The sequence below is a fragment of the Ahaetulla prasina genome, chromosome 16, assembly GCF_028640845.1.
Source record: "Ahaetulla prasina isolate Xishuangbanna chromosome 16, ASM2864084v1, whole genome shotgun sequence".
Taxonomy (NCBI): domain Eukaryota; kingdom Metazoa; phylum Chordata; class Lepidosauria; order Squamata; family Colubridae; genus Ahaetulla; species Ahaetulla prasina.
This window is the reverse complement of record NC_080554.1, coordinates 2,414,559-2,427,323: the sequence shown is the minus strand read 5'-3', so window position 1 is coordinate 2,427,323 and position 12,765 is coordinate 2,414,559. Positions and strand designations below refer to the sequence as shown.

Here is a 12,765-nt window from a genome sequence, read left to right as displayed (position 1 = left end):
TTCCCACGTCCGGTTGAATCCAGGGGTGAAATGCTCCCGGTTCGGACCGGATCGCCCGATCTGGGAGCGATGGCGGCGGGTGGTTCGGAAAACCAATCCCTGCCTTCCCCCCAGCTGAGCCGTGTGATCATCAGAGGGTGTTTTTTTAAAAAACTTTTAAAAGCATTTTTTCTTCGGCCGAAAAAATGCTTTTAAAAGTAAAAAAAAAAGCCTCTGATGGTCGCGCGGCTCAGCTGGGATCGTCAGCTGAGCATTTTAAGCATTTTAAAATGCTTTTAAAAGCATTTTTTTTGGCTGAAGTTATAAAAAATGCTTTTAAAAGGCTCTGACGATCCCAGCTGAGTTGACTGATCGTCAGAGGCTTTTTTTTTCTTTTAAAGGAAAAAAAAAGAGAGAGAAAAAAGCCCGAAATTTGGAGTCTGGTGGCATAAGGCATTTTGTTGTGAACAGAGGACTCTTCTTGTGAAATATCTCTGGACTTGCTCAATTGTATTTATGTCCAATATGCCGTGCAGGTTCCAGACAGACGAGCTGTATTCAAGAATTGGTCTAGCAAAGGTTTTGTATGCTCTAGTGAGTAGCACAACATTACCAGAGAAGAAGCTACGCAAGATTAGGTTAACAACTCTTACTGCCTTTTTGGCAATGTTGTTACAGTGGATAGAGTGAGGGTCGTCTACAAGGTTGTGTCCATCTAATTTGCATTTTATGTTTTGATTTGATTTGATTTTTTATTTTTTTGTGCCAATGTGCAAGACAGAGCATTTGTTGGTTGAGATTTGAAGTTGCCACTTGTCAGACCAATCTCACACAATGAAGTGGACGATGGCCTAGTCAGACACGGTACATCTGGCTCTGGAATTAGACCTGAAGTTCCAACTCAGAAGATCCTGTTTTGTGTTGCTGCTGCTGTTGTTGTTTTGTCTCTGTTTCATTTTTTCAAGAACAGGGAAGAGTCATTTCAAAAGAGACAACAAGGCCCTTGGCCCAGTTGGGGCATTTACTATACCGATGACGTAAGCTGGATGGAACTTCCTTCACTTTGCGTCCTTTTTTCCGGTGTGTAAACAGTCTGACATGGCGTTTACTTTAGAGGGAGCCATGGTTACTGATAAATAGCTTTGTTCTGGGATTTGGAGTTGCCAATTGTTGACTGCTAGCCAGAATTGTCTTAACTCGCTCTCACTTCCTTGATCGCTTCTTCTCAATTCATCCTTCAAGGAGACAAGACCAGAATTCCCACAGCACGTTTTCTTCTCCTATTCCAGGATGTGATAGAATAATGAACGGCCTGTGCCATTGTCTGTCTGATTTTCTAATCTTGCCCCTAGCAGGGGCCAAAAGCTTATAGGTTGACTTATCTCTACTCACAAACCCTTGTGAAAGGAAACAATGACCGAACTGAAGGTCATCACCAGTGGTGGGATTCAACCGGTTCGCACCACTTCGGGAGAACCGGTTGTTAACTTTCTGAGCAGTTTGGTGAACTGGTGGTTGGAAGAAATCATTAGGGAAAGGAACCGGTTGTTAAATTATTTGAATCCCACCACTGGTTATCACCCTCCATAAATGAATCCCACTCTCTCCTCACATCTGAAAGTCTTTTTGTAATGAACTGCTTGGACTCTTGGACTCTCTTGAGCTGGGTTGTCTTCCCGCAGACGTTTCATGACCCAACTAGGTAACATCATCAGTGCTTAAAAGGAGTGTGGTGTGCTGTCTCGGTAGTTCCTTGATAGGGTTAAAGGAACTTGGAAGGAAGCACTACCAGCTCAAACAATAATGGTGCAGAGAAGAGTCCAAGTTTGGTTGTCTTCTTGCAGGCATTTCATGACCCAACTAGGTAACATCTTCCATGCTAGAAGGGAGTAGGGTTTGCTCTCTGTTTATACACAAGTGACTTGCCCCGTTAGCGTTGGTTGGAGTTCTTTGGGGAATTGTTTTCTGCTTGATCGTTGGTCTAGTTCTAGTATTAATCCTGGTGTTAATTTCTGTTTAGCAATTTTCTTGTAAACCTTCCGCCTCGTTTTATTAGGGGAAACCTCCCGAATTCCTACTTGTCACTCTTGTTGTTCTACTAAAGGATTACGTAAGTTACTCTTCGTTTAAGGCCCGCGAACGATTATTTCACGGGGAAATTATGCAGAGGAAAGTAACCCCAAAGGATCCTTTGGGATAGCAACGCTTCGCGGTCGGTCAGCTTTTCCATATGTTCCTGCCACGATTTTTTAAAAAAAACAACAAAAACCTGCAGCCATCAGCGTTTCTGGATTGCTCTCCGGTCCCCCAATATAAACCCTTCGCAAAACAAGGTTTAATACCTTCACATGCATTATTTTCACATTGACGTCAGCGCTGTCCTGACAGTAATACGGAAAGCAAACCATCTTTTTCCCCCCTGCTATGTATAAAAAAAAATGATGGAAAAATCATGTGTTCCCCCTGTAATAACGTCCCTTAGAAGAAAACTATTCCTGGTTTACGCAAAGCATTGGGGTTTTTTTTCCCCCCTGTCTCCGGGCTTCCCAGAATAATTTTACATACAATGTGTAAAAAAAAAAAAACTTGGAAAAGACGCCTGGGGAATTAACAGGCTTTTTGAGACAACAGGGGCGGGATAAAAGAACAAAAGAGCATATAACTCCCATTGTTTAGTGGAGACAGGAGGAAATCCTATGATGAGCAAAGAGAGAGGAGAGGGGGGGAAAATGGTTTAAGGAGTCAGGATCCCGTTAAAAGCTCATCTTTCAGCGAAGCTACCAGCCTCCTTGTCTCCAGAAGCCCCCCCCCCAATGATGACAATTGAAGGACTGAATCTTTACTAACCTGGGATAACTCTTTGCTGTCCTCCAACCATCCTCCATGGCTTTATTTCTCCCCCTGAGAAGTTTTGGCTTGGAGTGGGGCGGGGGGGCTAGTCCTTGGTGCTGTCTGAGCTTGCTTGTTTCCTTGCGGAACGTTTCGTTACCCAACTAGGGAACGTCATCAGTTATTTTGGCAAATGACTCCAGGTGGCGAATTTATCCAACACACTACCCTCCTCCTGTTTTGTTCCTACGATAACAATCCCGTGAGGTGGGTTGGGCTGAAAGAGGGGGACTCGGCCAGCTGGTTTTTTTTAGTTAAGTTAGGACAAGAAATCACCAACTCCTGGTGATTGGCCCAAAGTCACCTAGTTGGTTTTTATGCCTAAGGTAAGACTAGAACTCACCGTCTCCTGGTGATAGGCCCAAAGTCACCCAAGCCGGCTTTCATGCCTAAGGCGGGACTAGAACTCACCGTTTCCTGGTGATTGGCCCAAAGTCACCTAGCTGGCTTTCATGCCTAAGGAAGGACTAGAACTCACTGTCTCCTGGTGATGGGCTCAAAGTCACCTAGCTGGCTTTCATGCCTAAGGAAGGACTAGAATTCACCGTCTCCTGGTGATGGGCTCAAAGTCACCCAGCCGACATTCATGCCTAAGGTAAGACTAGGTAAAGTGAAGGTAAAGGTTCCCCTCGCACATATGTGCTAGTTGTTCCTGAGTCACCCAGCTGGTTTTTATGCCTAAGGAAGGACTAGAACTCACCGTTTCCTGGTGATTGGCCCAAAGTCACCTAGCTGGCTTTCATGCCTAAGGAAGGACTAGAACTCACTGTCTCCTGGTGATGGGCTCAAAGTCACCTAGCTGGCTTTCATGCCTAAGGAAGGACTAGAACTCACTGTCTCCTGGTGATGGGCTCAAAGTCACCTAGCTGGCTTTCATGCCTAAGGAAGGACTAGAACTCACTGTCTCCTGGTGATGGGCTCAAAGTCACCCAGCCGACTTTCATGCCTAAGGTAAGACTAGGTAAAGTGAAGGTAAAGGTTCCCCTCGCACATATGTGCTAGTTGTTCCTGAGTCACCCAGCTGGTTTTTATGCCTAAGGAAGGACTAGAACTCACCGTTTCCTGGTGATTGGCCCAAAGTCACCTAGCTGGCTTTCATGCCTAAGGAAGGACTAGAACTCACTGTCTCCTGGTGATGGGCTCAAAGTCACCTAGCTGGCTTTCATGCCTAAGGAAGGACTAGAACTCACCGTCTCCTGGTGATGGGCCCAAAGTCACCTAGCTGGCTTTCATGCCTAAGGAAGGACTAGAACTCACCGTCTCCTGGTGATGGGCTCAAAGTCACCCAGCCGTCTTTCATGCCTAAGGTAAGACTAGGTAAAGTGAAGGTAAGGTTCCCCTGCACATATGTGCTAGTTGTTCCTGAGTCACCCAGCTGGTTTTTATGCCTAAGGAAGGACTAGAACTCACGTTTCCTGGTGATTGGCCCAAAGTCACCTAGCTGGCTTTCATGCCTAAGGAAGGACTAGAACTCACTGTCTCCTGGTGATGGGCTCAAAGTCACCAGCTGGCTTTCATGCCTAAGGAAGGACTAGAACTCACTGTCTCCTGGTGATTGGCCCAAAGTCACCTAGCTGGCTTTCATGCCTAAGGTAAGACTAGAACTCACTGTCTCCTGGTGATGGGCTCAAAGTCACCCAGCCGACATTCATGCCTAAGGTAAGACTAGGTAAAGTGAAGGTAAAGGTTCCCCTCGCACATATGTGCTAGTTGTTCCTGAGTCACCCAGCTGGTTTTTATGCCTAAGGAAGGACTAGAACTCACCGTTTCCTGGTGATTGGCCCAAAGTCACCAGCTGGCTTTCATGCCTAAGGAAGGACTAGAACTCACTGTCTCCTGGTGATGGGCTCAAAGTCACCTAGCTGGCTTTCATGCCTAAGGAAGGACTAGAACTCACTGTCTCCTGGTGATGGGCTCAAAGTCACCTAGCTGGCTTTCATGCCTAAGGAAGGACTAGAACTCACTGTCTCCTGGTGATGGGCTCAAAGTCACCCAGCCGACTTTCATGCCTAAGGTAAGACTAGGTAAAGTGAAGGTAAAGGTTCCCCTCGCACATATGTGCTAGTTGTTCCTGAGTCACCCAGCTGGTTTTTATGCCTAAGGAAGGACTAGAACTCACCGTTTCCTGGTGATTGGCCCAAAGTCACCTAGCTGGCTTTCATGCCTAAGGAAGGACTAGAACTCACCGTCTCCTGGTGATGGGCCCAAAGTCACCTAGCTGGCTTTCATGCCTAAGGAAGGACTAGAACTCACCGTCTCCTGGTGATGGGCCCAAAGTCACCTAGCTGGCTTTCATGCCTAAGGAAGGACTAGAACTCACCGTCTCCTGGTGATGGGCTCAAAGTCACCCAGCCGTCTTTCATGCCTAAGGTAAGACTAGGTAAAGTGAAGGTAAAGGTTCCCCTCGCACATATGTGCTAGTTGTTCCTGAGTCATCTAGCTGGCTTTCATGCCTAAGGAAGGACTAGAACTCACCGTCTCCTGCTTTCTAGCCTGGTGCCTTGACCAGTAGACCAAACCAGCTTTCCAGTCGTCCAAGAATTGCGCAAGACTCTTCATTTCCCCACGGCTCATCCATGGCCTGCAGGGAATGGGCCGAATTGAATCGAAGGAAATGAATCTAACTGAATCCTGACAGTTGGAGCAATTAATGAGTGGAACAACTTGCCTCCAGAAGTTGTGAATGCTCCAACACTGGAGGTTTTTAAGAAGAGGTTGGATAACAGTTTGTCTGAAGTGGTGTAGGGTTTCCTGCCTAAGCAGGGGGTTGGACTAGAAGACCTCCAAGGTCCCTTCCAACTCTGCTATTCTATTCTATTCTATTCTATTCTAAGCTCAGGGTAGAACTGTAGGACTGGCATAGAAATTTTTAGTAGCTTTTAATATTTTGATGTAAATTTTATGGGTTTTTATAATTTTAAATGGTTTTAATTTTGGCCTGATATTCAATAAGTTTTTTAATTATTGTTTTATTGTGTACATAATTATTGTTTTATTCTGGCTGTGAGTCCTTCGGGAGAAGGGCGGTATAAAAATCTAATAAATCTAAATCTAAATCTAAATCTAAATCTGTAGAGTCCTTAGTGCGGTCTGAGCTAGGTGGTTTTCTTGCAGACGTTTCATGACCCAAGTAGATAACATCATCAGTGCTGGAAGAGGAGTGGGGTTTTTCTCTGTTTATATACCAGCGACCTGCCCAATCAGTTAAACGGTCCTTGTTGAACATGTATGCATCTGGGCGTGGCAAATTGGAAGCACGTGTTGGTACAGGTAATCCTCAACTTCCAAGTTGTGAATGCTCCATCACTGGAAGTTTTTAAGAAGATGTTGGATAACGGTTTGTCTGAAGTGGTGTAGGGTTTGCTGCCTAAGCAGGGGGGTTGGACTAGAAGACCTCCAAAGTCCCTTCCAACGCTGTTATTCTATTCTATTCTATTCTATTCTAAGCTCAGGGTAGAACTGTAGGACTGGCATAGAAATTTTTAGTAGCTTTTAATATTTTGATGTAAATTTTATGGGTTTTTATAATTTTAAATGGTTTTAATTTTGGCCTGATATTCAATAAGTTTTTTAATTATTGTTTTATTGTGTACATAATTATTGTTTTATTCTGGCTGTGAGTCCTTCGGGAGAAGGGCGGTATAAAAATCTAATAAATCTAAATCTAAATCTAAATCTAAATCTGTAGAGTCCTTAGTGCGGTCTGAGCTAGGTGGTTTTCTTGCAGACGTTTCATGACCCAAGTAGATAACATCATCAGTGCTGGAAGAAGAGTGGGGTTTTTCTCTGTTTATATACCAGCGACCTGCCCAATCAGTTAAACGGTCCTTGTTGAACATGTATGCATCTGGGCGTGGCAAATTGGAAGCCCGTGTTGGTACAGGTAATCCTCAACTTCCAAGTTGTGAATGCTCCAACACTGGAAGCTTTTAAGAAGAGGTTGGATAACCGTTTGTCTGAAGTGGTGTCGGGTTTCCTGCCTAAGCAGGGGGTTGGACTAGAAGACCTCCAAGGTCCCTTCCAACTCTGGTTATTCTATTCTATTCTAATTCCTTCCCCAAAGCTGAAGAAAACGCTCGTGCGTCAAGACGCCCGCCATCAAGAAAACTAAACAGAGCTGCATTTTTTTTTGTGGGGGGGGGGAGAAGTGCAGTTGACCTTTTTCGCAGAAGCCCCGTTTTCGAGCAGCTTCACAACCGCCGAATTGACTCACTCCCCCTCGGGGCACCGGTTGCCTTCAATGCTTCTTGTTAACTGGGATCAACGGCGCCTTTGATCCCATCCACATCTGCGTTCACAAAGGACTAAAACCCTAGCAGAAGACAGGGTCCATTTGTCCCACATCTGCAGAAGGAGAGATGGTCCCCGGTTTTCTTTCTTTCTTTTTTTCCCCTCCTGTTTTCCCTCTAGACACTCCTGTTTTCCCTCTAGAACCCCCTCTTGCACCGCCCTTCCCAGGGATCTCCTGTTTAGCTTCGGCCTTGATTAAGTCCTACAGATACGACAGTTGGCTTGGCGGGCGCCTGTAAGTTCAGCGAAGCAGAAAGTTACGAGGGGGTTTTTGTTTTTTAAAAAAATAAATAAATAAATGGAAAATATGCTTTTAACAGAAGTCCGTTCCTTCGTTCCCGATGCCTCTAACCTCAGAATGAAGGGCTTGGCTTTGGCTTCCTACATCTAATATAATATTTTTCCTCAACGGGAAGCGAGAAGTTTTGCAGTGGAGTCTTTATTCTTGCGCTAAATGAGTTCGATGTATTTCTTGATCGGTGAGATGAAATAATGATAGTAATAATAATAATAAACCCAAAATCTGATTAAAAAGCAGGCTTGCTTTCTGCTTTTGGGGAGGAATCTGATTTAAGGTATGATCTGCAATCCAGGTAGTCCTCGACGTACGGCCACAAATGAGCCCACAATTCCTGTCGTTAAGTTGAGTGAGTCTTGCCCCGTTTCTCGCCACAGCTGTTAAGCGAATTGCTGCAATTTGTTAAGTTATTTCTTATGGTTGTTCAGTGAATCTGGATTCTCCATTGACTTTGCTTGTCAATGGAGATCACACGGCAATAAGTACCGGTCAGTTGCCAAGCATCTGAATTCGGATCACGGGGCTGCCAAAAAAAGGTCGTAATATGTGAAAAACGGCCCCAAGTCACCTTTTTTTCCGTGCCGTGGTGACTTCGAATGGTCACTAAATGAAGACGTTGTAAGTCGAGGATGACCTGCATAGATCCCACAAAAGGAGGGGTTGTAAAGGCAATCCTCGACTTAAGAACGTAATGGAGCTGGCCCGTTATGGTCGTAAGTCGAGGACTTTACTGCCTTTCCGAATGCTCAAATCTCAGTCTTCTTCGCAAGCTGAAGGTCACAGCATGATTTTTCCACAAAAACTCCTGGTTTTGGAGGAGGGGGGGGTGTTTAACTCTGAAAAAAATCTTCTTAACCCTGGGTTATTATATTTTATTTACAGTCATAATATTCTCCTCCTCCCGCCCCTGCGGTACAACCCTTGTAAAGCCCAATTTGGATGTTTTTTGGGGTTTTTTTTTGAAACAGACTGTGTGATTAAAATAAGAAGCACAATAATCGTTAGGGGGGGACACCTTGGCTCAGGGAAATGTGTTCAGACGTAGACCCCCGCAGGCACCTTTGAACGCCATCGCAAAACGAAAACCATATTTGGCAACTTTCCTGGAAGTTTCCGTAGGCCAGCCAGACCCACCCCAAAGTAGCGAGCGAGAGGTGGGAGTCGTTAAATCAAAATGTTAATTCGGGGCTCAGATCAGGCGCTCCATCCCAACGGTTTCTAAACCTCTCCTCCAAAAAAAAAACCATCTGCGCTGACATTCCGATTTCACCCTGGGGGAAATTTTTCTTCTTGCAGGCAGAAAGAAAATAATTAGGAAGATGCTACCGGTTCGGGGAAATAATTAGGAAGATGCTACCGGTTCGCACCGGTTTGGGAGATTTTGTCAATGCCACAGTGTCCAAGTATTATTGGTTGGTTCCAGAGTCAGCCAGATGTCCAGACTGGTTTTGGCATTTTTGTCTACCTATCCAAGTCCTTCCCAAAGACCTGGGATAGGCAGATGTGGATGTTTGATGATGTTTAAACGTATCATTGCAGGATGTCAGCTCTTCCGAATCAAGCTGCCTTTTGCAATTGACCGACGGGGATTTTGTCAATGCCACAATGTCCAAGTAATATTATTACTGGTTGGTCGCACAGTCAGCCAGATGTTCAGACAGGATTTGGCATTTTTATCTGCCTATCAAGTCCTTCCCAAGGACCTGGGGGTAGGCAGATGTGAATGTGTTAAAGGTTTTAATCAATAAGATGTAAGCTGTTCCGAATGAAGCTGCCTTCTGCAATTGACCAATGGGGATTTTGTCAATGCCGGTAGTGTCAGTTATTATTAATTATCGTTTCAGTGTTTTATTGGCTTTTAATGCTTGTAAGCTGCCCGGAGTCGCTGCTAGGTGAGATGGGCAGCAAGCAAGCCTGACACATAAATAAATTAAATAAGTCAAAATTAAGACCAGGCCTTTCTCCTAAGAGGAAACAAACACCAGCAAGAACTGGAGGAGCCAAATGAGTTTTCGTCAGTATTTCAAGCTGGCAGAGACCATCGCGGGAGCCAAGCCAAGTCCCAGCATTACACGCACAACGGGAAACATGGAAGTCTAATTCCGAGGAATTTAGATCAAACTGCATTTCGAACTCTTCTGCTTGTGTAGACAGCTGCGCCCATTGAGTGAAAGGTTCAGCGTGCGTTGGCCCTGGAATAAGTTGAGATCATCTTCAGTGGAAGATTGAAAACAAACTCCCAACAGCTCCTAAATATTTAAAATCTTCCATCTCTTCGAGCTAGAGAATTCCTGGAAGCCTGGAAGCACTCAAACAATCCTCACCCGACGGCCCGAGAAATTAGGGAGGGTCTCTTTCAAGCCCCTTTCCCAGCCCCGTTACAGAGTTGGGGGCTAAGCTGCCTCTTACCTGACCGTTCCCTTGCCAGCATCTCTGGGCGCAGCCTCCAAGGGCATTCCCACATACCATTACAGCAGTTTCGAGATGACGACGCACGGCTAGAAGCCGAAGAAGAAAAGGGCTTACGTGTTAAGGTAGCGGGTTGTGATTCCGTGGACCAGTTGCACAATGTTGCCGTGTCGCACAGGCCTTGGCGGGTTGCTAGCTACCAGCTGCTGCCTGTTTGGGAGAGGCAGGAAAACGGAGGCTTCAACCAGCCAGATCGAAGTGCATCAATCCATTAAGTGTGGCTGTAATTGTTGTGACCGAAGCCCAAGTAGTGATTACTAAACACAATTCAGTCCTCCACAAACTTATTTTATTAAAACAGCTGAGAATGAATTCATTCTCAGCTTCGTCCAAAACAAAATTCTTAATAACCAGTCCCTCGGCCTTATCACCAACCTTTGATGTCTTTGGCAACATGCCAGAGGCTTTTCTTGGCAAACCCCCCACAAAGTTCAAGAGACGCTGACAAGAAGCAATGGAATCAACGTTGCTTTCCTTACAAAGAACCTAACGGCTCGTTGCTGCTCTTTTAAGCCTTATGGGAGTGGCCAATCATCTTCTGGCCTTACTCCTGAGTTGTCCTTTTTTCTTCAGCTGCTCTTGCCTTCTGGCAGCTCTTCGCATGCGTGTACTAGGAACAGGCTCCTCCTGTTCCTCTGCCTCTCTGCTGTCCGCCTCTGGAGGCTCTGGAGTCCGTGCATCGCTCCCAGATGGCCCTGGCTCCATCTCTGCCTCCGATGCAGAGCCCTTGTCCGGGCCTTCCCCTGACTCCAGGACTGGCCCATGATCCTCCCCAGCCTCCTCACTGTCCGCTGCCAGGTCCGGAGGCTGCTAGCAGACCACAACAGTAATGTGATTATTATTTTTTTATTATCTTCGTTACTTCTCATTATTATTATTATTATTATTATTATTATTATTATTATTATTATTATTATTATTATTATTATTATTATTATTATTATTATTATTATTATTATTATTATTATTTTCTGTAGTGGTGTGGTGGGCTAGAGGTGGAGCTCTCGCCTTACAATCAGGACGCTGTGAGTTCGATCCTAGATAGAAGCAGTTATTTCTCTCTCTCTGGGCACAATGAGAATATGTCTGCTGAACAAAACTCCGCATTGGCGCCAGGAAAGGCATCCGGCCTTTCAACGCTCTGCTAGCCCAGACTCCATCCCGCAAGGCATTATGAGGTCATTAAAAGACAATGATGACTCTCTTTAGAATGGGAACTGAAGCAAATATCTTCCAAGCTTGACTCATGTCTTCCTCATTTATGTGTTTACATGACGCACTGTGATCAAGCGGAATATAAACCACAATCTCTGGTTAGATTGTAGATCTCGAGGTAGCGTGTCAGTTTCTCCTTAGCCTGCCGTCTCCATAGCTTCTCTCTAAACAATAAATCAAAGGCCTTAGTCTTCCAATTATTGAAGGCAACTTAGAAAGTTCTGCATGAGATCATCCTTCTGCTAGATGATTGTAGGCTCATGCATTAGTCACCGTCTGGATCTGAAGCCCCCGGTCTCTTTCCCCCATCGGGGAAATTTCCACCAAGAAAACTAAAACAAAGTGATGGGCCCATCAAAAAGAAAAAGAAAAGAAATAAAAATCAGGCAGGTGGTTCTTACTACCTTTTAAAACAAAACAAAAAAAACAATGGGAGCATGTAAGCCAGCCAAAACCCCCAAAATCAAACCGTTTTCAGACCTTAAATCCCGTTTTGAAAAACTGGACCTTTTAGCAGAGTTGTACCTTAATAGGAGAAGCGGATTGTTTTAGCAAGGACTTGCGTTGGTCAAGACCGAAGGGCCGTTGTTGCCTCGGGTTGGACGTCTTCCATCTGGAAGCAATTCCCAAGTCACCCAAATCTAATCCTTTGTTGATCTCTCTCCCCCCCTTTCTCTCTCTCTCTTTCTCCCTCTCTTTCTCTCTCTCTTCCACTCACTTCCTCTCTCTCTGTCTCTTTCTCTTTCTTTTTCTCTCTCTCTCTCTCCCTCTCTCTTTCTATGTCTCTCTATTTCTCTCTCTCGTCCTTTCTCTCTCACTCTCCCTCTCTCTCTCTCCCTCTCCCTCTCCCTTTTTCTTTCTCTCTTTCTTCCTCTCTCTCTCTGTCTCTTTCTTTCTTTCTCTCTCCTCTCTCTTCTATGTCTCTCATTTCTCTCTCGTCCTTTCTCTTTCTCTCTCTCTCTTCCTCTCTCTCTCTCTCTCTCTCTCTCCCTCTCTTTCTCTTTCTCTCTTTCTTCCTCTCTCTCTCTGTCTCTCTTTCTTTCTCTCTCTCTCTCTCCCTCTCTCTTTCTATGTCTCTCTATTTCTCTCTCTCTTCCTTTCTCTTTTTCTCTGCTTCTCTTCTTCTCTCCCTCCCACCCCCCATATATGTGTTGTATATAAATTCAGCAATGGTTGGTTCCACGTGGCCTTTAGGAAGTCAACAAAGAATGCGATAACGTTGTTTTTTGTCTACGCTCCAGCGTGCATGCTGGCTACAAAGGTGTAGCCTATTGGCCCCGAAACCACCTCCCAATTTCCAGATTTGTCATCTCTCTGGCTCAAATTCCTGTAAAACCTCATTTCCCCCCCTTGCCCCCACCCCAAGATGCTGATGCTGTAAATTCTTGACCGGCCAGTGGTCTTGCAAATAAACTCAAAGCATATGTTTCTTTTTTTCGACGCCGACGGTCACACCTGAAACCCTGCTCTCTCCAACCTTGGCATTGTATTATTTCATTTATTTATTTATTTTTGCATATTGTATTGATGGGGAGGAGGCTATTGCTATCAAAGTGATATGTAAGGCAGCATTCAAGATCGCCCAGATGTTTCAGTTAAATTAAAGAGATTAATGGAGCGAACAC

General features: G+C 45.0%; 2 protein-coding genes across 14 annotated transcripts in view; one reads left to right on the top strand and one right to left on the bottom strand.

The window, feature by feature from the left end:
* RALGPS1 (Ral GEF with PH domain and SH3 binding motif 1) overlaps positions 1-12,765 on the top strand; it is a 135,183-nt gene that overhangs the window by 101,170 nt on the left and 21,248 nt on the right. The window lies entirely within an intron of this gene.
* POMT1 (protein O-mannosyltransferase 1) overlaps positions 10,098-12,765 on the bottom strand; it is a 50,489-nt gene continuing 47,821 nt past the window's right edge. Inside the window, exon 20 of one of the 2 annotated variants that reach the window (XM_058159654.1) lies at positions 10,098-10,735. In XM_058159654.1, the coding sequence (XP_058015637.1) occupies positions 10,495-10,735 (241 nt within the window). In that variant the 3' untranslated portion in view covers positions 10,098-10,494. Of the gene's footprint in view, positions 10,736-10,927; positions 11,305-12,765 lie in introns of those variants that run through there. The other variant, XM_058159659.1, reaches the window with a different exon arrangement.